Genomic DNA, 26,736 nt, shown 5'->3' with positions numbered 1-26,736 from the left:
CTCTTTATAAATTTTACTTTTTTTAAACTGGGGAATAACCAGAAATCAAGAGAGCATCTGCTTTCCATGAGCAAACAGTATTTAATCCTCACCAGAATAAACCTCATCTGGCTGCATGTGAAGTTTTTTTTAAAACTTTATTTACTCATGTGGTGCTGAGAATCGAAACCAGTGCCTCACATGTGCTAGGCAAGCACTCTACCACTGAGCCACAACCCCAGTCCCTCTTTATGAACTTTAGACTACTTCTGAATGCTTATATGATTCCAGAGCATTTGGAAGTTTTGTTTAAGGGGACGGTGATAAAAAGGTCTTAGGTCAACTTGGCAACTTGGTTGTGTTTGCTATTATCGGACTAGTTCCACAACTACTGTCATGTACCAGACACACAAACTTAATAAAAAGTCCCCCAAACACCATTCTTATCTTTCAGATGAATAAACTGATATTCATAAAGAGAGGGTAAGTAACCTGCCCTAGTTCCTTCATAAATTGACAAAGCTGGAATTCCAGACCATCTCTGTCTTACACCAAAACCGTAGAGAACAGGGTTAAAACTGAAAATAAAGATGGGGACTTAATATCAGGCTGTTGAATTTTTAATTAATTAATTAATTAATTTTTTTAGAGCATCTGGACAAGGTCAAGTTCCTGTCTACTTATTTACACCTTGGTCTAGTCTGATTCTGTTCTCAGTCCTACCAGCAAAGCCACTTCTTATCCAAATACGCTATCAAAGAAAAGTCAGGTGAAGTGGTACACACCTGTAATCTAGCGACTTAAGAGGCTGAGGCAAGAGGATTGCAAGTTTGAGGCCAAACTCAGCAACTTAGTGAGATCCTTTCTCAAAATACAAAAATAAAAAGGGCCAGGATATAAGTCAGTGGTAAAGCACCCCTGGGTTCAATCCTCAGCACCAAAACAAGACAAAACACAACAAAAACCAAATCTGCATGAGATACTTTGACTCTAGCCCAATCCAATTCTACAGAAACCATTAGGAATTAATAATAGAGATTGAGAGGCTTCAAAATGAGAGAATACAAAGTTATGAACAAAAGATGAAATTTTATGAGGTAAAATTGCTATGAAACCTCAGCTTACCTATCGAGTCTTTGTTGCCTTTTACATATTCATAACACAAGTTGGTTATGCCTTCCTGACCTCAACTTTCAGTTTCAAAGTGAATTTTTCAGACTTTTATCTGTATTGTCTCCACATAATCAGATTTGTTTTTAACCTTCCAGATGTTTTCCTAGCACTCTCACTTTCATCCACTGACAACTGTGCAGAACACTGAACATCAGCTGAATAAATATGGTTCTGGTCCTGTGTGTTTAGAACCCAGAGAACTAAATTCAATGGGAATTTGACAAATTGGTTCTATGGTTGTTATAAGAACAGTTATTATTTAGTTTTTAACACTTGTTATTATTTAGTTCGTTAAAGAAGAGGACATAATTTGTCTCACTCAAAGGTGTCCCTGTACTGTAAATCCTCACCCTACATCAGTCTTTGAAAGGCCAAATGTAAACATAAGTGGTAATAGCAGCAGGAAAAGAGCTTCATTTAAAAAATGTGAGCACAATGGACACAATTTGATAATCTAAAGGACATTAGGAGAGACAGTTTGAGTCACCAGTCTCTAATGGGTGTGCAGAGCTGTCACTTTAATCCTCACATCAGCTTCATCTACTTTCTGGATACTCCAAAGAGTGACTGTCATAGTTGAGGTCAGGAATGAGCCTTCCAATCAGAACTATCTATACCAGAGGTGTATTTTTGTCTCTTTAGTAATAATGCATAACTAGACACAATGGCCACCCACGCACCACAGAAATTTTGTGATGAGATGTGAAACTAAAGATAAAGCATTTTCCAGAATCTCTAAAATATAGGAGTCACATTATTTCTCATATGCTATGCCTTTTATTACTAGATTCTTCTTTTAGTCTCCGTAACTGTTGGCTAGTGAGTCCCAAGTAAGACAGATGCTAAGCTGGTCATAAATATGACTTTTACTCAAAGTCAGAGAACAAATTAGGAGACCAGAATAGTAACTGATATTCAATGTTTGTCAATTTCTCAATATTCAAATCTAATAATTTTCTTCATTTTAAAAAACTAATTAGCCTGAATACCCACTTCAGCTGCACATATACTAAGAGTTGGAACTGAAAGTATAAATCAGTGGTCAAACAATATTACCACAAGGCAGGAAGTTCCAGTTCAGTTCCTACTACACCATGGAGTTACTGTTGAGGACCTTAAACTCTTTATTTATTGTCTTTAGATTTATAAAATTGGGGGATTAATATCTTGAACTCATAGGAAAGCTGTTAAGCTAAATTAGATTAATAACCAATAAACATGGAAACTCTTGAGCAAAGAAATAGCAAGTTATTAAGTGTGTTTGTTTCTAACTAAGTATTTAAGAACGCTGGAATGTAAATTAGTACATTACAAGGCATTTTGGAAATACCTATTAAAATTCAGAGTAATAATATTGGGGAAGGGAAAAGGTACTTTTACTTTTCAGTTTATATCTGATTTGAAAAATGGGAATGTTTTATATTAGCATTTTAAATTAAATAATTAAAAATGAGGAATATTATACCCATTACTGTTGTCATTATTAACATATTCATTGTACAAATTGATGAGATTCACTGTGGTCTTTCCATATACGCATATATTGTGCTTTAACTACATCCAACCACCCTTCTTCTCCTCTTGGCCACCATCCCCCCAGCACTCTTCCTTGTTCCTAAAAGTCCCTCACAGTTCCTTTCTGTCCCCCTACCCCTCCCTGTCTCTAGTGACCACTATTCCCTTCCATATATCTTCAAGGTTGACTGATTTTCTTAAATCAGTGAAAACTGCACCTTTTGAAAGTAAAATGCTCTTAAGGGAAGTGAATCATTGATGTCTACTTCACACTGCAATTGTAGACCAATCAGTTACATAGTTCAGGTTTAATTTTATTTTAGAACGGTAACATGTTAATGGTTCAGTGGTCCATGCTAACTAACAGTTTCACCATAGACCTACATAGTCTATATTCTGTATCTAGTACATAATAAAATAGCTCAAATAAAAATGCTCTGGCCAGCTTAGAAACACTTTCAAGAAAACCTCGAATGACTGTGTCTGTCTCAGATTTTTTCATCAAGTTGTTACTGTATCTGGGCAGAGAGAAAAACAAGAAGAACCAGAGGCAAACTGCTTCCAAATCTTCAATAACAAGGTGAGAAATAACCCTCCTAAAGTTTCTACTATTACAGAAGGTGCTGGAAAATCTTGAGGGAAGGGTAAAAAAAAAAAAAAAAAACTAAGAAGGAACCAGTCATAGAAATATAGTACTACTAAAATGTTTTAAATCTCTCCTTCAATTTTGTTCTCTGAAAAATTTTACACTGGAAGATTCTGCTTTAACTTTGAGTTTACCGAAAGTCTAAATCATCCTTCATTAGTGGACACTGATTTAATTTTTCATATTATAAAGTTTTACAACTTTTTAATTTTAAAATAAGGTTTTTTTTTTTTTTTAACAAACAATCTCATCCAATTATTTGGCACAATAAACTCAAAAGCAAAGAGATTCTATTGAGAATATGAGAAGGCTCAATTCACTCTGAGTTCAGTTTAGATTAACACATTTTCTTTGGTAATTCAGTTGATCATATAATGCTCTGTTTTCGCTAACAGTGGATTTGACACCTAAGTCTTCTAAGATAATGCAGTAACAATGACAGAGTTTGGGAACGCAACTCAGAATAGGGTACCTTGGCATTTGAGAAAAGAGTAAAGGTCTCTGACTGCCCCTCACCCTTCTCTCCTGAAGCAGATCACAAAAGGATTCAATGAATCAAAATGCAGTCTGAAAAAATAAAAAATTTTAATTAAAGAAAGGAAAAAAAAAGAATTCTCTGACCTTCCATTAAAATAGGTCATTAACATTTTTATTCCAGAGAGATCTTTCCTATAAAGAGAGAAAAAGTATGAAGATGCAGGATGCAGAGAAGAATTCGAATCAACAGGCCTTGCTACGTTGCTCTGCTTGTGACTATTAGAGCATGCCTCTTGTCCTCTGGTCATGCTCCTGCATGACTGTCCATAATAATATACAGATTTCTTTATTTCTTTGGGTGTTCACTTCTGAAGGCCTTTCTTGGAACATAAAACGTACGTTAAATAAAATGTGTATGCTTTTATCGTTTTACTGTCTTTTGTTATAGGAGTCTTAGCCATCAGCCTTATGATGGGCAAGGAAAAGATTACTTTTTCTCTCCTACAACCATTACTTCTTTTTTTTTTTTTTTTAAATATTGCAGATCCATTTCTGAGCCTCTCGGCATACATGAAAAAATAAAGGTGAACTAATTTTCCTGTTGTCTGGAGTTTGAAACAGATTGATAATTTTCCAGGTTCAGAAAAATGCTGCAATTAAATTTGTGAAGAAAGATTTTTATCAATTCAAACACAGAAACAAAGAAATAGGCTTTGTAAGACACAAAAACATTCAACCAGTAGAGATGCACAAAGGGACTAGTAGCATGTGGCAAACAGATAGTAGAGATATTCCCCAAAAGATTTTTTTAATACAAATTCTCTAAGATTTCAGAGCTTAGTGTTGACACAGCTCTGTTTATGTTCTGCTGTTACTCATCAAGAAGCAGCAAACACAACATCTGTGGCAGGCTGCTAATCTCTTCCCAATAGCTGTTCTTCTTTCACAACACTAGAATTTTTAACCCGGTGTAGGACTATCCCAAATTACCACTTCCAAGACTCTTTTGGTTTAGTGCTGCCATGTAACTTAGTTTTGGTCTATGAGCTATAAGTGGTGCTACCCTGTGGCAGCTTGAAACCCTCCACAAAACAAGGCTGATCCATGCTCTTTGTCTCTTTGATATTCTTCCACCTTCCTGCCTGGAACACAGAAGCTACCATCTTGGACAAGGAAGTTGAAAAGTTCACATTGTGAGGAAACCATGTCATTCCTGGACTGCACACGTAGACCCTGAATTGAAATAGAAATAAATATTTATCCTGCTTAAGCCATTGTACCTACGGCTTTCTGTCATTCTCAAACCTAACTCTGATGAATACACCAGCTTTAAGACCCACTGAGTCACTGGGTGCGGTGGTGCACACCTGGTAATCCCAGTCGCTCAGGAGACTTGAGGCAAGAGGATCGTTGAGTTCAAAGTCAGCCTCAGCAAAAGCGAGGCACTAAGGAACTCAATGAGACCCCGTCTCTAAATAAAATACAAAATAGGGCTGGAGATGTGGCTCAGTGGTCGAGTGCCCTTGAGTTCAATTTCCGGTACCAAAAAATAAATAAATAAATAAATAATCCACTGAGTCCGTGTTGGGAGAAAACCACTACTTACTTCTTAAATTTTATTTGTATTTTTATTTATTTATTTATTTAAACAGATAAAGCTTGTTTTTATTTCAAGGACTGAGACCACTAAGTACTAAGTGGTCTCTTCCTCCTGGGACAGTCCTGACGATCTCTGCCTTCTCGGCTTGCAGGCGCTCCTCACCGCGCTTGCGCGCCTTCTTGGTCTTAGACCTGCGGGCCTCAGCCTGGTCAGCCCGGACCTTCTTGCGGGCCTTATCTGCCTTCAACTTTGGATGTGTTCCATGAGAATCCGCTTGTTTTTGAACACATTCCCCTTTACCTTCAGGTAGAGGCTGTGATGCATGTGGCGGTCAATCTTAGATTCTCGGTACCTCCTGAGCAGCCTACGTAGAACCCGCATCCTCCTCATCCAGGTTACCTTCTCTGGCATTGGAGCATTAGCGGTGCCCTTCAGCTTACCTAGGCCCATACGCCTGCCCTTCCGGTGAGCCAATGTATTTTTCCGGCTTGGAGCCCGGGAATGGACAGTCACTGGTTTGCGGATGATCAGCTCATCTTTGATCAGCTTTCGGATCCGCTGACGGGAGTTGGCATTGGCGGTTTCATTGGTCTCGATGGGGTCCCCATCCAGACCTTCTATTTCCCACAGCGGAGGACGCTGGAGGCAAGCCTCTTCTGAAGCCTGAGCATACTCGTGACTGAGGCTGCGGCAGCGAACCACTACTTATTTAAAAGTATACAGATTTTTTTTTTTTTTTAAATTTTTTGTAGAAAACAGATAACAGAGTCAAACAGGGCTGGGGAGTGTAGCTCTATGCTATGGTATGTACTGCATATGTTCAAAGCCCTGGGTTTGGTGCTAGCACCACAAATACACCACACACACACACACACACACACACACACAAACACACACAGAGCAAAGCAAACAAAAATAGATATCAATGAAAAAAATTTCCTACAATACAGTTAAAATGCAAAGTGAGACCTGAGTTCTTATTCCAGTTTTAGTATTGAAATATTCTATTCTATAATGAAGTAAAATAAATATATAAATCATAATAGATACAAATTAGCATATGATTTGTTTTCAAGTGTGTCATTTTGTTGTCTCTCTCTCTCTCACACACACACACACACACACACTCATTCCAGATTTTTTAAATTAACTGAAGATTAGACAAAAGCTACCTGAAAAGAAAGGTATTACTGCTACTAGACTAATTAATTTTATTAAACTTATTTTCCTGGTGCTGGAACCCAGGGTGCTCTATCACTGAGATACAATCCAAGTTCTTTTTTAATTTTATTTTGAGATAGGGTCTCCCTAAATTCAGGATGGCCTTGACCTTGGGATCCTCCTGCCTCAGCCTCCCTAGTAGCTAGGATTACAGGTGTGCAACATTGCACCAGGCTTTATTAAACATTTTAAAAAAGCAAATCTCCATTTCCTCTTCCTTCTTACCTACCTCTCCTCTCCACATACTCAGTAGATGATCTCACCCTCTTCTTCTTAGAAATAGAAATTTCCAGATGGAAAGTTCCTCATTTTTCTATTACCAAATCTCCAAATCCACCTGTCTATACTCTTCTGACCTCCTTCCCTTGGGTTATGATTGGAGGGCTGTCTCTTCCTCCCCAAGGTCAATTTCTCTACTATACTTTGAATTCTAGAGCTTCTGTCTTCTTGTAAAATCTGTGCTTATCTCTTTTCTTTCCTGTATCTTTAACATTTATGTCTTTTCAACAGGATTATTCCCATCTGCTTCTAAACAAGTTTGTTTTACCCATTACAGAAAGATTCCTGGTTAATAATCTCTTCTCCCTAGGTAGCGTTTGGATGAACATGGTCAACACTTGCCTGTGTGAAGAATCTCTCTTCTCTGTATTTTTATAACTAGCCACAGGGTTGAGACCATAGGCCTCCACATTTAATCAGGTTATAGGCAAATCTTGTAGCCCACGGGATAAATAGTCTGTATTTCAGGTGGCTGCATATATCTGCTCTTGCCCTTCTATGTATTGATTTCTTGGTTTAATTCTCAGAGAGGAATCTTATTTTCCCAAATTCCTTATTCCTAGAGAATACCTCAATGTAGCTCTGCATTATATAACACTAGTTTTCACAGTATTTTTCTACATTAAAGAATTCCTTATAATCAATGCACATGTGTGTACCACCCAGATTTTGTCTCCTAGACTTGTAGTTTTCAAATTCCATATATAAAATTTTCCAAGGGGCTGGATGTGTAGTTCAGTGGTAGAATGCTTTCTTAGCACATGTGAGGCCTTGAGTTTGAAACCCAGCATCAGAAAAACGTAATTATATTTAAAAAAAAAAAGACTTCACCAAGAAGTACAATACTAATTGAGTTGTTCTACTGAAACAACGAATCTACTCCCAACAGACTTTATTGAAATAACTTGTTTGCATCAAGCGTTGATCAAGGTTTCTTATTTTGAAAGTCAGTATTTAGTTACTTACATAGAACCCATTGCCATGGAAGTTAACAATACCATTTTAATAAAACAGTAGCGAATATTTGTAGAGAAACAATAAATGCTTCACATTCATTGCATGTTTTATGATTATGTGCATCAGTAAAAAGAAGAAATTGAATATATTTACTCCACATGGAAAAGATGTTAAAGTAATGAGAAAAAAAGAGATATACTTCTGATTTGAGCTGATCAGAAGATGTATCTTAGGAGCAGACTTTCATTTACATGTCTCCAAATAACAATTTAACCAAGGCAGTAAGAATGACTACTTTATCTGAATTTTATGAGGGCATTCTGATTTGTTGCTATTTAAAGGAATCACATAAGGGCAGCAAATTCCCCAAACATTGGAAAATGTAGTATTGAAAAATTCCAGTATTAACTTCTTACAGATGAATCCTCACAAATAGTAGAAATAATAAAGGGTGGTTTTATGAGTGTGTGATGAGGTAGCAGGGTCACTACGATTGAACTGAAGAACTTTCATTTCCCTGACACAGAGGCAATTCTTAAGTGGCATTTTTTGCTCAGAGAATTAGTACAACACAGATATTACATTCGAAGGCTCTTGTTACTAAAATAACAATTGAAAATAACTTGCAATGAAAATTCAAAACTGCCTGGTGAAAATGAATTAAGCACACCAAAACAAAAAACAGAAAACAAAAAACAAAAAAACCAGGATAAGCCTTTTCAAAGACTGAGGCTTTGCTGTTACACACTTTATAAAACCAAAACACAATTTTTTAAGTTTCCCATCAAGTGCTGTAGTACAATTCAACTTTCAAATTATATATATATTTTTATTTGCAATGCTTCTGAATTCCATCTAGATAAATCTTACTCTAAGAATAAATAAGGAAAAAATGAAATTATTTTGGTAATCAGGAATAATTTTAGGGATTTCTAGAGAAATTCATCCACGCTTGACTGCCATAGTTATTGTCTTGGTAAATATGAGTTGTTAAATTATATTCATTAGTTAAACCAAAAGTTTAGGGATGATAGTAGTTTTGTCAATGGAATATATGCTTTATGTATGAAGAAATTATTCAAAATTGTGTGCATTAATAAGTAAACTAAAGTCATAGGCATTAATATATTTTCTAGGAATAGCCCTATTAATTAAAATGCATTTACTTGGTAGTGTTATTACAAATGCTGGTTCTGTTGACTATTTAGAAATCTTGTTCTATTTATAGGTTTTGTAGGTGTGTATATTGGTTTTCTATTGCAGCTGTTATTAACAAATCGACACAAACTTGGAGAATTAAAAACTTGGGGAATATAACTTTATTATCTATGGTTCTGGAAGTCAGCAGTCCAAAATGGCTTTCACTGGGCTAAAATCAAGGTGTAGCAGGGCTGCATTCCTTTGGAGGATCCAGGGGAGAATTCTTTCCCTTGCCATTTCTTGCTTTTGAGGACACTTGCATCCTTAGCTTTGGGCCCTTTCCTCTATCTTCAGAGTCCTCAACATAGAGCCTTAAAACCTCTCTGTGTCTCTGTTGTCACATCTTTCTCAAACTTTGACCCACTTGGCCTCCCTCTTAGAAGTATGCTTAAAGATTATGTTGAGTCAACCTGGATAATCCAGGCTAATATCCCTCTCTCATGATCTTTAATTCAAACACTTCTACAAAGTCCCTTTTGCCACGTAAGATAACATGTTCACAAGGTCTGAAGTGCAGGATATGGCAAACTTTGAAGTCATTTTTTCTGCCTACTGCAGTATGGTAGACCAGATCATTTTTCCAGTGTTCCCTCCCTACCTGCAAATAAGAAGTCCATATACCCTTCAGCAATTTTGTAGTGCCTGCTCAATATAGGTAAGGAGTATGCCCCATCTCTTGGCTCTGGGATCCACCAGGTGACTTGTTTTAGCCTAGGAGATTTTAGCAGTTTTTATTGGTGCATTATAATTACATAATGGTGTGATTTGTTGTTACATATTCATACATGCACATAATATAACAATATATTTCAGTCAAACTCATTCCCCAGCACTTCCCCTTTCATTTTCTTCCTCCTTTGCCCTAGTTCTTTTCCTCTACTCTACTGATCTTCCTTCAATTTTCATGAGGCTTCACCCACCTTTCTTTTCCTTGTTCCTCTCTAACTTCCACATATGAGTAAACATACAACCCTTGACTTTTTCTTAATGATCTTTCTGCCACAGCCTCCTGAGTAGCTGGGATTACAGGTGTGCACTACCCCACCTGCCTAATGCTAATTTTTCAAATCTGTCTTTAAAAAAATCAAGGTTGCTATTAAAAGTAAAATTAAAGCTCACAGAAATGTACAGGAACATGGCTGGACAGGAATCAAGGTTGTCAGTCCTTTTTCTCTCATCTGTGGCTTCTGGGAAAAGTACCATTGTTTGGAGTAATAAAGCAAGAACTCAAATAAGATGGAAGGTAGGGTCCCCATACAAAAGGCATTTATAATATTGAAAAAATGAATGGAAGGGTGGCAAAACACATCAGAATGGTCGATCACTTACTTAATTCTTGATGTCCTTCATGGTGCCATAGACATGTCTGGGGTAGTCTACAAGTTGTGAAGACTGGGTAGGTGTCAACAGTACCAACTTTCTTAGCTTACCAAAATTTAGATCATAAAACCACATTAAAGTAGCCATCCAACAAGGAGAAAAAAAAGAGGAAAAAATGGAATTCAGTTTATTTTAGTAAAAGTATCCTAAAATTATGATGTTAGGAATAAAGGTAAAAAAATTGTTTTGTATTACAGGATGGGATTGAATATATATTTGATGGATAAGATACAGAAAAAAGTTGAAAAATTAAGTGGGGTGGGGTGGGGTAACAGAGAATTTCTGAGTACAGAAATATATAATGCAAATTACAGGCAAATATACAGGTAGTGCTAAAAGTCCTGTAAGAATATGTGTTTGTGTGTGTGTGTGTGTGTGTGTGTGTGTGTGTGTTGTCTGTTTTCTCAGTCGTGGGATGCTATTAAAAAAAGGCAGAATTTGGTTGAGACTTTTAAATTTTATTTGATTTCACTCTTATTGGTCTTAGAGTAGTCATTTGTAAAACACTACTGTTTAATATTGACAACTTTGAAAGTCACTGAAAAAAATTAAATGGCAATTTAATGTTACAGTTGCTTATGGTTATCAAATCCATCAAAGCCCTTCATGAATATATTAAGCACAAACCCACTAAATTACCGCTGCTGAAGACAGCTTGGTATTTTAAAATTGCCTGGTGAGAAAAGGTGCACTATAATAGGAAGTATTCTGGTCACAATTTACTATCTTGTCTTTCCATAGGGAAAGAAACTCAGACCTGTTTTTAATTAGTGAATGTTCTAGAACCTCTGCCAACCTAGCTAAAAAGTGATCTCCAGAAGTGTATTAGGAAAACATTGTTTCATCTAAATTCATGCTTTTTAATTGCTATAATAACAAAATGAAGATAAATTCCTGTAACAAAAATAATTCATATGGGTAACAACAGAGAAAATTCAGTAAATAATTTATATTGAGGTGGGTGTGGTGGGCTAGGCCTGTAATTACCCAAAATCAGGAGGGTGAGGTAGGAGGATTGCAACTTTGAAGCAAGCCTGGCAATTTAGCAATATCCTGTCTCAAAAAAAAAAAAAAAAAAAAAAGGCTAGGGAATGTACTCAGTGGTAAACACCCTGGGTTCAATCCATAGTACTAGAAAAAAATATTATTGAGTCAAGTATAATTGAAAGCTCAGATGTGAATCCTTCAAAATTTAATAAGGCAGCTATGTTCTTCGTTTTATTCTTGTAGAAATATTATTTTTTTTTCATTAAATGTTGGTAAGGATGTTGTGGGGATCAGAAAACACTACATAAAATATGTCCATGAACACCTTGCTTATTTCACACTGCTAGTCCTGAAACCATTCTTTGAAAGGCCCATGCAACCTGCTTTCCCTTGGAATGTTTAATTTCCAAAATACGGTCTCAGTTATCTTTCCTCCAAGGTGCACTGTGTCAAGACTTCATGACTTCCCAAACCAGTCTAAGCCAAGGTGCAAGGAGATAGTTACTCATCCACTCTCCTGAGTCTCTAATTGGTAGAAATTCAGGGAGTGCAGGTCAGGGTTCTCCTTGGGAGTGGGGTGGGCTGGGGAAGTTTAAATGATACCATTAGCCTTGCACTTTACCCCCTAGATAAGCTGAAGGATAACTTTCCCTAACTCTGCTATAAGCCAAGAATAAAATGGAATTTCCGAGGTCACTGGATGGTAACTCTAAGACAGAAATTAGAGATTTAAATGACAAGAATTAAAGGGGAAGAATCAAAAGTTCTCATCTTTTAATGCGCCTGCTCACAGTGCAAGGTAACCTCACCAAACCATAAAGGAGAAGCAAAACAGTTCACATGGAGAGGAGGGGGTCTGCATTAATTTTAGTAATGAAGAACAAGCATTTTCTTAGCATGATCACATACCCTGGGAACCAAGGCTGACCAGTATCAGAAGGCAACACAGGGATTGGATTCCTCACATCTCTGGAGACCCAGGTAAAATTTAAGACCAGCCTGTTAGTCAACACCTAAGAATGAGGCAGAGCCATGGTACAAGAGGGCTAGAGGTGATCTAGACATATTGATACCTTTATTAAAAGTACACAAGGTAGGGACTTGGTCTCAGAACCCAAGTAGGAGAAATTCAGTTACTAGAGCTTGGCTAAAAGTTAGAGGACTACCATCAAAGCTGACCTTATAAGCAAGCAGGGCTGGGAATTGGCTCAGCTTAGCATGCATTAGGTACTGGGTTCCATCAGTGCTGAGATTTCTGAACATTGAGAGTCTGTGAAGGACTAAAAAGGACAACAACAACGAGAGAGAGAGAGAGAGAGAATCTGGAAAGGGAAATTCAGCTTAAGGGAGAAAAGGGCTGCTACCTGGGCAGGAACCAACCCTCTGACCAGAATGGAAAGGGATAGGCAGTTCTCTCACCTTATTCCTAATTTGCAGAATACTAAAGAATTCAACATCTTGTTAATAACTCAAAATCAGACCATGTTAAATTGCTTGTTCTTCTTCTTTTAAAATGATTGGCCAGGATAGCAAAGGCCCGAGTGTATATTTATATGTATGCAAATGAGATGAAGAGCTAGAGAAAATAAATGTGTTTCTTATCTTGCTAACTTAATAAATTATACACTAATATGATTAATAATAATGATAACCTAGGCTGGGGGTGTACTTCAATGGTAGAATATTTGCATGTTATGCTTGAGGTCCTAGGTTCCATCCCCAGTACAAATAAATAAACAAATGAATATGACCTAAAAACTCAAACCATGAGTTGCATCTAGTAGAACTTTTTGGTTCTGATTGGGCTTAATGTCACATTTTTTAAGGGTAACTGATTGTCTTCATATGAAATTCCAGTGATTGAGAATATGATTTTTTTTCTTGTTGACTGCCACATAATGATGAAATCATACCTATTAGTTCTAGAAGAATCAAATGAAAAGAAGGATAAAAATTTGGAAAATAAAACAATCTTCATTTCTAAAAACTCTTTTAAAGAGTCATTATTACAGGCTAGGGATATAACTCAGTTGGTAGAGTGCTTGCCCCCCATCCACAAATCCCTGGGTTCGATCCCCAGCACCAAAGTCATTATTAGATGGCTTGAAAGACAATAGGGTTAAAAAATTTAATGGATTAGGCTGCAAAATAAGTACAATTTCAATTGCTTCTTTCATTTAATTCACTCTTTACTTACAAGTCCACCTTGGTTGCTTTATTTCTTGGATCATTGCTCATGTGCTATGCCTTATCATGAGGCCTCAAGCAGCCCTGTACAGAAGTCCATGTTATGAGGAACCCAAGCCTTTTCCCAGCAGCCGAAGAGGAATGGAGGACTCCAGCCAACAATCCTGTGGGTAAACTATCTTTAAATCAGAGCCCCTGGCCATCATCTTCAAAGGACTGCAACAGAGCCCGCATCTTGACAGCACCCTCACGAAAGACTTTGAGCCTAAACTATTCAGCTAAGCTGCTCCTGGATTTGTGACCATCAGAAACCATATGAGCTACTGAGTTTTTGTTTAAAGCTGCTCAATTTTGTTATGCAGCAATACGTAACTAATATAATGCCTTAATATAATTTTTCTCCCACATGCCAAGGAAAGCTAAACAAAAATGAAGATAAGAGAGACAGGAAAATGTAAATTGTGTTTTGGCCTGCTGTCTGCAATGTTCCTCTAGATTTTTTTAAACCTAGGTTTGTGGTTGGCATTCTAAGTTAATTTTGAAGGGCATAAGGAAGGGGTTTAGCATTAGAAATAGGGATACATATGTATCTTCTTTGAACTGGAGGACCCACTTTTGAGAAGAAAATCAGATTTTCCCAGAGTTTAGTCTCTTTTTTGTGGAATGGTAGGGAGGCCACCACCTCTCTCTGGTTGAGATTTATAGTTTCATTTATTATCATTATCATTATTAACCCCATATGACTAGTTTAAAGAATGTAAAGTATGATTTGATTTCCTTCTTAGTTTTTGTTATAGAAACACTTGGAAACAAAAGAAATATGTATTTATTTTAGCCTTTGTCTTTCCATCTTACAATCAATTTCAGTAACTTTAACAATAAGCAGTAAAAATGATGGAGTATACAAAGCATTGCTCAAATGAATCCATCATGGACCTGTGTCCGAGAATGGATTCCTAAATAGGGGAAGTGTGTTTTATACAAAAAGTCCATTTTCTGTTATTGCCATTTTTATTTAGACTACTAGATGCTATATATTTTAAGGCAATCTTAATAGTTTTCTGTCTTTCACTAACAAGAATGACTTGTCATAATGAGTGTTGTAGACACTGTCCATTTGATCCACTCCACAAAGCTGTCTATTTGATACACGAGTAAATCAACTCAATTCCTTTGTGGAATGAGAGGAGTATAAATAAATAAATGAGACAATAATAAAAAAAAAGTGGTCAGTTCTATCAGAAGGCAACAAAAGATAGGGAAATTTGGAAACCTAGTGTAATAAAAAATGTGACAAGACAAAGAATTGTATGCGATAACTATAAAGAGGAAATGATCCTTGCTAATAAAAATATTCATGAAACAGTTTCGACCTTAACAGAAAACTTTGCAGTTTAATAATAGTTCTTAATTCTGATACCAGAAAAGCCTATATTATAAAGTCACTATTCACTTCTGACTCTACCAAAAAGAATTGTGATTTTCAGAACTCTTTCTATAATTCATCACATTTATAATACTGGATAGGAATTTCGGATTCCATTTTAGGAAATAGGTTTGTTTTGTGGGTGTCTTTTTTGTTATTACTTCAATTCTGAAGTTTTTGTCTTGTTCTGTGAGGTAAGGCATGGACACCTAAATGCCCTAATTTTTACTTTTACAATTAGTATTTGATATTATCACTTAAAGAATTTCACAAAATATCATACTGTACTTGACTACTTAAATTGTCACTAGTACTGTCTGAAAAAAAGATATATATTTGTTTTTGGTTCTGGGGATTGAATCCAGGGCTTTGTGCATACTAAGCACATGCTTTGAGCTACACCCCAGTCCTTGAATGTTTTTGATGAAATATTAATAGAGCCATTGTTCCATGCTGGGTTTAGGATTCCAGCTGGGGATGAAAGATAAATTATGACAAATTAAGTGTTCTCTAGGTGCTGGGAAATAATAGTAGTGTTTTTCAAATGAAATCTCAGGATGTATGGCATTCACCTAAAGAAACTGAAAGACTGGATCAGAATTTCTGGGAGTAGGACTTGAGAATCTCCCATGTCATAGGTTCTACCAAACCATAGGTTCTGTGATTCTAATGCAAACTAAAGTGTAAGGACTATTGACCTAGAGAAGTTTGGAGGGTAGAGGAATAAGCGATTGAACCATATCACATGTACAAAGTACAACAGTAGTACCTATGAAAGATAATGGCTGATAGTCACCATCTTTAATGTAGGTAAAGTTTAGGAAATGATATTCATGTGTCGTTTTCAAAATAATGTACAGAGTTGGAGGGTACACCTTGGGGCATCCCAGCACTGTTTCCAAGCATATCTTTACCAAGAGACATAAGGCAGTGGACACCTGCAAAATGCTTTGTCCTGGCAGTTCCTACTTGGAGACTTCTTTAATTAGCCTATATTCTTTACAGTTACTCTGATTTCTTCATTTTCCTTGATGACAAACATGGGTACACATTAGGTTCTCGGTGACTTTAATGGTGCAGAGGAGCTTGCATGTAATATCTAAGATGTGTCTTTTTGAGAACATATGTAAGATTTACAGACAGAAAACACTAAGTATTCCTTGACTAAATGTTCAAATTGGAGTGGACAGACTGCATAATTTTGTTCTACTAATCACCACCCGCATTAAAAAAAAAATGCTTGTAGATGGACAGTGGTACTAATATCTATTTAGCCTTCTGGGTTTTTGTTTTTACTCTCTGATGGACAGTGCCCAGAACCCCCCTTTCTTCCTCCGTAGTGGGGGAAAATCAGGCACTCTAAGAATACGAATTAGGCAGAAAAGAAATGTAAGACCCAATCAGAACGCTCCCTGGAGCAGCTCCAGACAGCTTCTCTAGGAGGACTGGCGGAAGATGGGCTTTGTTACCTTCATGCAATCGGACAAAGAAGGCCGTAACAGTTTAGGTAGGTCTAAAACTCCTTGTGGGTTAGCAAACGATGTGTTAAACTTTGGTAGGGCTGATCATCGGACAGAAGGTCCCTTCGTCGGAAAACTTCTGGGCACCGCGGATACATTATTTTTCGGGATCGTGGAGAAATGATCAGCGGTTGTTGAGGTACCAGTACCTAAAATGGCGACAAGGGGCTTCAGCGGTGGGATCAGGTGACGAAGGCCGGGTCTGCTCCCTTCCCACTAGCCGCTCCTCCTCCAGCTCCCCTACGTAGGGGTGGGCGTGGCTTGCCTGGAGGCTCTTTCTTCCGAGCCGGAGAAAAACCGAAGGGTACACATGCGCAGTTGGGCCCCCGAGGCCCTTCTCACCTCCTCCCCGCCCACCGCCCCGCCCCGTTTTTCCGAGCGGGGCTGGGCCAAGAGTCCAGCTGCTGCTGGCTGGAGATTCAGTGACTTCCTTGTTGTGAGTCCCGGCCTGGCAGTGTCCGGACTCTTAGCCCCGCTGTCCGCACCGGGACCGCTAGCCCGAGTCTAGGTCACAGCCACAACCCCATCCGTCGGTCATCCTTTGAGCACAGGTCCTTTCCCCCGCACGCCTTGCGCTCCCTAACATGCCCAACCCCGGCAGCACCTCCTCTCCCTACCCCCTCCCTGAGGAAATTAGGAACCTGTTGGCAGGTAATGAGCGGGAAGGGGGCGGGTAATGCTGCCGGGGCGGGGGCGAGGGGACGGCGAGCCGATGGGGACAGAAGCATTCAGAGTCCTTACCCTGCCTCGCTGTGTATCCCGCCCCCCGGCCCCAGTCTTCTGACCAGTGGGGGCGGGACAGGGAGGAGGTAAAAGGGGTGCTGAGAAAGGGAGTGGGCGTGTGTGTTGAAATTTGGTGTGGGGATGGTGGGGTAGCCCTTCTAGATACTCTACGCTAATGGGATCAGGACAGTTCTGTGTGCATAATGAAGATGCCGTGTGTGGAGGGAGGGGAGAGGAAGAGGGCGAGAACATTAATGAATGCATGTGTAGAGCTGGAAAGACAGCAGAAGTCAAAGAGGTAGTTCTTGGGTGGCCTCGCCAGTGGAGATGGAGGGTGTAACAAAGAGATGTCAGAGCCACAGGGGTTAGGGGTTATGAGGTGGAAGGGTGTATCACTTCTAAAACTCCCACTTTTCTTGAACATTCAGCCCACTCGTATTTTGAGACTTACAGAGTCGAATTCTCAGATGGCCACTTGGCCTCAGTAACTATTAAAGCAAAAAAGGAAGGATGTTTTAAAAGTCCTACTTCCTGTGTCACATGATGAAAGTGCTTCATCTTTGCACCCTCATCTTCCCCTTTTCAGTTTTACATTCCCATTTATGGGAACTTGTTTTTTTTAAGAGTTAAAAATGTGGTTCTTTAATGCGGTTATGACCCCACTATTAGTTCAGTAATATTCTGAATACGGAGCTGTGCGTTTTCACCAAGGACCAATGAAGACTTTAGAGTAGAAAATATATCTTTATAGGGGAGCACAAATCTTGCCTATTCTGATGTTCTGGAATTCTTACCATCATTTTGTCTTGTGTATGTCAGAATTCTGGAAACGGAATTGACTATTTTACTTTGTCTCTGTCCTTCAATATTGATCACAACTGTATTAAAACATTTTCTTGCAGATGCCTGTGTTATAAGTTGCTTATTTTAACTCAGAAAGCAATGTCATAAAAAATGTGATATTTGAAATAGTAAGTTACTGGTATGACAGTGCGACAGCAAATGTTCTAATAGTAATACACCGTTACACTATTTTGGTGGTTAGCATCTATAGTGTCTGCATGAATGCAGACTTATGTTTGTATGGACGTGATAATGTGATGAATGCATTTGTAGTGGGGTAGTATTTCTTTCACTTTAAGAAATGATTATCATTAATGGGTAGCACTAAGGTAAATATTGAAAGAACTGTAGAGACAAAGTAGCTGCTTTTCCCATTACATGAGTTTCACATGAGTATAAATTTTGTTTTACTACAGTTAACATTTTTGTTGTTTCAATGCTGGAATTGCTCACCGAGAATATTATTTTAACAACCACAATAGAGAAATATTTGTCATTATTCCAGAAATTAATGTCACCATTTTCAGGTTATGTTTTTGAATTTAAGAAATAAAGTGCAGACCTCTGCTTGCATGCTTTCCAAGTTTGACAGCTCCCACAGTAGGCTGTGTGCTATTTGGTGCCATTTCATACATTTTCAGGTAGTAGAATATATGAGTTATGGAACTATTCTTTGATTTGCATTGGTCATAGTTTTTTATGTGGCTCTTACTTATGTAATTTAAACTAAAAGCTCAGAATTACATATTTAAATTATCTGCCAATGCTAACTTCCTACATATTTATGCCATCTCTCAAGTCAAGTAATAGATTAGCAAAATGTCTGCAGTTACTTTTTTCTAAGTCATTTTATTGACATTTTTAGTATTTCATATGACTAAAGTACATCACATTAAAATGCATGAGTATTAAAAACAAATATTAAAACGTTAAAACCTTGGAGATTATAAATTTGGATTATACTTTATTTTCAAAGTATATATATATTTTAAATTTTTTTTAGTTGTTGATGGACCTTTATTTTATTCATTTATATGTGGTGCTGAGAATTGAACCCAGTGCCTCACACACGTGAGGCAAGCACTTTACCACTGAACCACAACCCAGCTCTCAAAATATATTTTTAAGAGCTGTGGATGTGAGTTGGGGGATAGATATATCTTTAAGTAAATCAAACAAGTGAAGCAGGTTCTTTTCAGGGTTAAAACATTTTAAAATGTATTCAAGGAAAGTTGTTAACATTTTATGTTTAACTGTAATTAACCCGTTATGTCCCATACATGGGACACCTGTAAAAACCTATACGAGTTTATAGGACACCTATGATATTGTTCAATGTGTTTTTCTATGCATCCTATGTATTGGGCATTGAGACATCATGGGTTAAAATCTTTTCTGAGGTAGACAAGGCTTCAAGAATAGATGCTCTCAGCAGTTATTTCATATATTTCATCTAAAAACATCTTGGGGAGGCATGAGAATTTGCATCATTCCAGTGTACTGGTGATAGTACATGATTAGATTTAAATTTCTAAAACTGCAGAGGAAGTGTTTGTATTGATTTGAATTTTAGAGCTTTTATCTAGTATAATTTTTTTTAATTGAGAAAGATTGGTATTGGTGGTTGTAAACAGTCAAGTGTTCTTAGAATACATGGCATGATGCTAGAATTCCAAGATAGAGAAGATAAGGAACTAAACCTTTCAAAAGTTTAAAATCCTTTGCTTTGAGGAAAAAGAACAGAAAGTCCAAGATAATGGCTTTCAGAATAATATTTGCTAAAACATTTCCTTTTGTGCTCCATGTTCCCATTATCCAAGGCATTATATATCATATATTCTAAGTATTTGGCATTTAACTGCTTGATGGGGACCAGTTCTTAAGTGTATGTTTATCATATTTATTCTTTGTTTTTCTTGTTGATTATGGTAGTTTTAGGCTATCTTTTCAATACTTGTCTTCTGTGCCTTCTCCTTTAAAAACATTATATAGAAATGTGAAAAAAAGAGGTTGTCTTAAATAACATTTAATGATACCCTTGGAAAAGTGGTAATATGGTTTTTTATACTTTCTATAATTAAGTATATTAAATCTTGAAAGGCTATACTTTTTATAAGAAGTGTTGAATTATTCTTCTGGTTATGTAAATAGAGAAAAGAGTTTTCAGAATTTTGAACTACCATATGTACTATAGGCAACCTTTGATTTCCCCCTATAATGATAGAACAACAGGGTTAGCTTGAGTAATTAAAATCGAAAGATAATCCCAAATCTTGTCCATTTAATCTTCCACATCCAAATATTTTGACTAGGACTAACAGCAAGAATAACCTTGATTTATGTGAGTTTTTCCCTTCTGGCAGGCAAGAAAGTGAGAAGTACTGCAACCACTGCCTGCTACCCTACTTCATTTGTTTAATCACCCTTTAAATATTGGTTTGTTAGTGATTTGTAGTCAGATACTCTAATTCATTCTCATTTACTCATTTTACAACAACTTTTTAAAGGAAAGCTAACAGATGTTATCTTTTTTTTATTAAATTAGAAAATGAAGCAGATGTTAAAAGAATATAGTTATCAGTGCACTAAAGTCTCAAAACCAAACAATAAAGTGGCTATATGTTTTCTGCAAAGTGACCTTGAGGTTTTGATCACATGGCACTTTTGATTAGAAATATCGTATTTTTCTCTATTGGGGATTTCCACAACTTTTTTTTTTTTTAAACCTTCACACATTGTAATTGATAATCCCTTTAGGGGCAGTAGATAAAGAATACAATTCAGCTGAAATAGAGGCAGAATTTTTTTTCAATGCTGAGTATAGTATGATTTGATTTCCACCTTTCCAAAGCCCTGTTTATAATTTGGTCAACATTTTGGTTTTATTTTTCCTCTGAGAATTATTTATGGTGTATCTAGTGTACCATAATTTCCTTCTGGGGCATTGGCTGAGTATGTAAAGGGAAGAGTGCCACCTACTGAGTCACCAATAGTCACCTATTTCTTAGCACCTGGAATTTCCAACAGAGCAAGAACAAGCCTGCCCCAGTTTGGCAGCAGTAACTAATGAGCATCAAGCTAATAAGAGAACATTTAATCTCAAAATAAAATCAATCTATGATACATCTTAGATTTTCTGTTCTAAAAATAGGAATATGAGTTTGTAAATCAAGGGACCAGAAATTTATTGAGTTTTTTTTTTTTTTTTTTTTGGTTGGGTCAAATAGTGTAGTTGAATTAAGATGTGGGGTTAGGAAGATTATTTGCCTATTTACCTTAAGCCTATAATGTCCTACTTTTTCTTGGGAGGGGGTATTTTAATATGTCCATTCAAAGTATTTTCATTTCAGATTACTAAGTAAGGCTCTTGATGTTATTCACAATTTTTACAGTTACTTAATCCTAACTAACATTGGTTTCCTTTAAAAAATGAGCAGTATATGGAAAATTTTCAAGTGGGGTTATCTCTACTATCAGCATTTAAGTATAGCTTGAAAGAAGGAAGAAACAACAGAGTAGGAAAAGCCTCTAGTGATTTGAAACACAGTTCAGTTGTCTCTCATAAATTTAAGATTAAGTGTCATATATGGGTGATAAAAGTGGCATAGGCTAGGTTTTATATACTCATTATTCACTTAGTTTGTCTTTTTCAATTAAAGCCAAGTCTATCTTTTTCATTCCACTGAGTTTACATTTCTTTTTCAATCACATTCTGAACACATTACAATAGAGGCTGCCTAACAGTGAATATAGTGTAAATCTCAGACTAATGTGTTATTCACTGTGGCTTCTTTGAAAATGTGTGGTAAAAAGTTTTTGATTATTGTAAAGTGCTATTTATCAAGAGTCATCTTTTTAGAGGTTGAAAGATGGTCAGCCCTATCTTTCAACAGCCCAGCTTTCTATCATGACAAATCATTTAATCTGTAAAGCCAGTTTTAAAAATTTTGTAGGATGATTGGATTATAAGGCTCAGGTATGTTTTATCCATTGCAATATGAAAAGTGTGCTTGTTTATGTCTCTTTTTCCATGTTTGAAAAGTCCACAGTTCAACCCTAACCTATAAAAGTGCTAGGTAATCAAGGATATTGATTTGAACAATCAATAACTTTTCAATTAGCCATTTTCCGACTTTGGGTATTTGGCTTCATTGATCTGCATGTGCCCAGTTTAATTGATTTTTATATTTTCACCAGTAGCTGTTTGGTCAGACCATTTCCCTGCTTTAACAGAAAAGTGTCTTTTTGTTTTGAGTTTCAGTCTAGGCTACTATCTTTGGCACATTAAGTTCAGTGACAGCACATCTCAGTGAATACAAAGTGAAATCTGACCCAGTTCATAAAGTAGAGTGAGATGTGGAATTAAGTAGTACAGCTGTTTGGGGTGCCGTTGGATTGGTTTTTACACTTATTTTATTGATCTGGGGCTGAGCAAATGGTGGTGGATTCAGCTGAGTCCCTGCCCCTTCCTCTTTACAATTTAGGCCATGACAGAGGTTGTGTGTGTGTGTGTGTGTGTGTGTGTGTGTGTGTTACCTTTGTGACTGTTTACAGACTCCAGCCTGCAGGTCCTATTGCAGGATCTTTGGTGGTGGGGGATGGTGAGAACAAGTGATCAAAGCTCCACTGTCTCCAAGAGTGGGAACCTGGGCTAGGTACTCAACTTGGAGAATCCGATATATATTATTGTTGGCAAGAATTTTAAAACTGTTCTGATCTTGTGTAGTTCCATCTTTTAACTGTTTGATCTGGACAGAAGTTGGTAGAAAGCAGTCTATGTGTATGTGTTAGATCCCTGTCCTTATCACTCAGGACCCTAGAGGAAGACCGGGTGGCAGTTTTTTCTGTGTGTGCATTAAAGAAAAGAATTAAAAAAAAAAAAAAAAAAAAAGGAAGGAAAAGTCGGAGTACCAGTCAGTAAGTCCTGTGTCAAGTGTTTGCCTCTTAAGGGTCGAGATGGCTATTGAGAGGTTTCTAACTTAAACTGTTTAAGGATCACTGAGCCAGAACAGGTCATCTTTTAATTTTGTTTTCAGACCTTAACATCTATCTCAGAGCAGTTGTAAATCTGATCTTTTCAGCGGCCTTCTCCCCCAGATCCTTACCGCTGTTCCTGGAGATAAGGCTTACTCCTGACGGCGTCAAGGTGTAAAACAGCAGCAGAAATCCCCATCACGTTTACTTTTGCCAGAATAACTTTTTCTAATGATGACTTTCGGGGGTGGAGGCTGATGGGGTAATCCTGGAGCAAAGTGCTGGCGGTGCAGACCCGCAGTCTCCGAGACTGCGGGTGGGGGTCAGTTAGATTTGAAGCGCTGGAGACACCCCTTTCCCGCTCCTTCTCTGCAAGGGCCAGCGGGGCCCCACATGCGTCATTCCTGCGGCGGGCGCCCACTGGAGTGAATGAAACCCCCTCCCTCTGAGAAAGAGGAATTCTGACTCACCAGGCCAAGGGGCGAGTGAGCGAGGCAGGCTGACCTTTTCTTGTAATCCAATTACGGTGTTTCCCCCCAAGTTACAGGCAGTCAGGAGTCAGTGCAATCTACATATTAACCGAGGGACACGACCCCTGAAGGAAGGTAAAAGAAGGCTAAGGCGCTTGCTAGTTTACCGCGCTCGCTAGTTTACCGTTTGCAGGGCTATTTAGAGCACAATAAAAAGCTTCAAATCTCTTTCCCATCCAGCCAGAGGAGCGCTTGATTCACCCAAGACTTTTATTGCTCGCTTTTGAAATATTGCCCTGGCTTTAAGCTACAAAGCCGCAGATCCAGCCCCATTTGTCTGGCGAGGGCGCTGCCCCAAACCCGTAGCTCTTCCTGCTCACAGCTCGGCGCATGGGGAACCCTGGTTTTTAACACTCCGCAGGGTTGAGGGTCGAGGGTGGAGTTTCTCGGTGGGCAGAGCCCGGAGCATCTCCTAGGAAAGCCCAAGTTACTTCTTTTCTGTGCTTGCTGTGTCTTTGCGCTTGGGGAGCCAGGTCCGTGCGGTACAGTCACGGCGCGGAAGGCTGCCCGCATATCCAGGGAGCTTCCTGTGCTTAGGAGACACTGGTTTAGTTGGATTTGAAAATAAAAGGGCGAAGTGTAGATTTTAAGCCATGACTTGGATTTCAAAAGCTTAACAGACAACCAAATCTGTTGACAACAAACAAATTATAGCAGGAACCGCTTCCAGTTAAAGTTCTTATTTATTCAAACAAATAGCTAAGCATTTCCTACTCTCTACATCTCTTTTGAGAAAATACCAAAGAAGTCATTGTTTATTAAATTCTTCCGGTTGCTTTAAACCCTTTTCTGGGAGAAGCTTGAGAATAAATACATTTAAAAGACTTCTCTAAAAGTATAGATCTTTTTCCTTATCCAATCTCTGAATCCCCTCCCCTCAAAAAATACTGACTTTTTGCCCCCTGGAATCTCACACTCTCCACAAATCTTTTCTCATAAATAGAAGCATCTAAAGAATTATTAAAAAATTTATTTTTGGAGTCTTTAAGAAAATACTACATAGAATACTATAGCCTTTTTTGTTTTCTGAATGTGTATAGAACTGAAATGACCTTTAAAAGAAATAACTCTTGAGCTGCAATTCCTTGTGTTATTGCTTCCAGAGATAGAAAATACATCTTGTTTGTTTAAACTTGGATTGTATAATGAAAATGTAAAATAGGCAATTAAATACTCGTGGAAGAGGGAATTAAAGACAAACATTGAGTGAAAATAACATTAAGCAGACTATTCACCAGTCATTGTGCCAGTGATTCTCTCAAGTATTGAGTCCACTTGGAAGGAACCATCAGCAGTGGGGATGCTACTCCCTTTCCTTATTCCACTTTTTTTTTTTTTAAAGAAATATTACTGGATGGATCTCAGGGAAGTCAATGATCTTTTCCATTTCAGCTAATGTCTGAACGTCCAAAGGTTGCTTGCTCCTCTGGGTACAAGCTTCTCATAAATTTCATTATTTTAAACTCACTTGAGAAGTCTGGGTCTGATTTTTGCACTGGTTCTGGATTATATCTGACCCCTCTTCAAAATATGGGCAACTCAAGGAAAAAGAAGGTGGAACATTTTGCCTCCATTTCATTTTGATACTTACTTTTAACATATTAGTTGTTAATGGACTTCAAACCATAAGCTGTTTTAAAAAAAATTATTACAAGATTAAATTTTAATTCTTTCACTTGTCATTTTGACTTAATGAAAAAATGCCTTTACACTTTTGTAATGAATGTATAATAATTTAATCAACTTTCCTTACTGGATCAAAATACTTTTTTAATCAAGAATTTAAAATCGATTATAAACATTTTATTCCATATGTTAGTTTTAAGTAGTTAATTATAAGTATAGTTGAGGGATTCTTTATTATACTGCTTTGCATTACTTATATGCAATCCTATGTTTTGATGCCATCCTTCTATCAGTGTGTGTTAGGCGACAATGTAGTTAAATAAAAGAAAGTAAAACATACATATATATCTTCAATATGAAATATGGATGATTTATAGCCATGTCTAGTTAAAAAATTTAACAGTATCTTCTTTATTAAATATTTCAACATGAACTTTGAAATTCTGAAAGTAAAATTAATCTAAGGTACATGACATTTCATAAACAATGAGAATGAAACTATTATAAAAATCAGTTGAGCAAGGACTTCTTGAAATTTTACACAAGAGAGAACCAGACAAGAAAATAATTTAGGAGTTTACTAAAATTTTGAAAAAGAGGCTGTGGGGAATGTTATATGGGGTCCTAGAAATCTTAATTCTTGGATACTATATTTTTAAATAGCAGAAGAATCTGTTTTTTCTGCTTCCTTTATGTAAGAAGTATACCAGTGGAAACACTATGGCAGGAAGCAAGAGCACAGAACTACACAGCTGGTTTTCTTTTTTATTTGAGAGACTAGAGTGGGTGGGGCCAGTAGTAAGGAGCAGGGTGTGATTTGGGAATCTTGGTTAGAAAAAAGGGATTTATTTTTTCTTTCAAAGCATTACATATTATTTATACCTGAAAGTGGATTATACTGAGAAAAACAGACCCTTGCCAGAGACATTAGCTTATATTGATATACTGCTGTGAATGACTTGTTCATATAGGAACTCACAAAGTACTATAAAATGATAGTAACACATGCGTGAAAGCTTGCTTTTACATGAGAATTTGTTTTATGGGCACCATAGTTTATTAAAACTTGTGTGCTTCTTTCTGGTTTAATGATGCCAAACATTCAGATAGCATTTGCTGTGCTAAGCATAAGTATAGCATACACATTTTATTAGCTAAGTGGTAAACAGATTTGTCCAACTTAGTATTTGAAACACACTTCAACGGTTATACTCTGGGTTGATAAATAACTAGACTGAATTCTACAGATATTAATGCTTTTATGTAGAAACAACTATTGTTGTATTTGTTTTCACAAAAAATGATTCTTTTCTATAATTTGTATCCTGTTTCTTACATTTCATGCTTTAGATGTCGAAACATTTGTAGCAGACACACTGAGAGGGGAAAATTTATCCAAGAAAGCAAAGGAAAAGAGAGAATCCCTTATTAAGAAGATAAAAGATGTAAAGTCTATGTAAGTCACTTGCCTTTAATTACTGATTTTTTGCTTA

At 37.2% G+C, this 26,736-nt stretch overlaps 1 protein-coding gene and 1 pseudogene across 2 annotated transcripts in view; one reads left to right on the top strand and one right to left on the bottom strand.

The window, feature by feature from the left end:
- Positions 1-1,200: 1,200 nt before the first annotated feature.
- On the bottom strand, positions 1,201-6,061 carry LOC124991345 (60S ribosomal protein L19-like; annotated as a pseudogene).
- Positions 6,062-16,929: 10,868 nt separating this feature from the next.
- Skap2 (src kinase associated phosphoprotein 2) overlaps positions 16,930-26,736 on the top strand; it is a 173,514-nt gene continuing 163,707 nt past the window's right edge. The window contains exons 1-2 of one of the 2 annotated variants that reach the window (XM_047560671.1): positions 16,930-17,198; positions 26,594-26,699. In XM_047560671.1, the coding sequence (XP_047416627.1) occupies positions 17,132-17,198; positions 26,594-26,699 (173 nt within the window). In that variant the 5' untranslated portion in view covers positions 16,930-17,131. The remainder of the gene's footprint in view (positions 17,199-26,593; positions 26,700-26,736) is intronic. The other variant, XM_047560670.1, reaches the window with a different exon arrangement.

This window comes from Sciurus carolinensis, chromosome 8, assembly GCF_902686445.1.
Source record: "Sciurus carolinensis chromosome 8, mSciCar1.2, whole genome shotgun sequence".
Lineage (NCBI taxonomy): Eukaryota > Metazoa > Chordata > Mammalia > Rodentia > Sciuridae > Sciurus > Sciurus carolinensis.
This window is presented reverse-complemented; position numbering and strand designations above follow the sequence as displayed.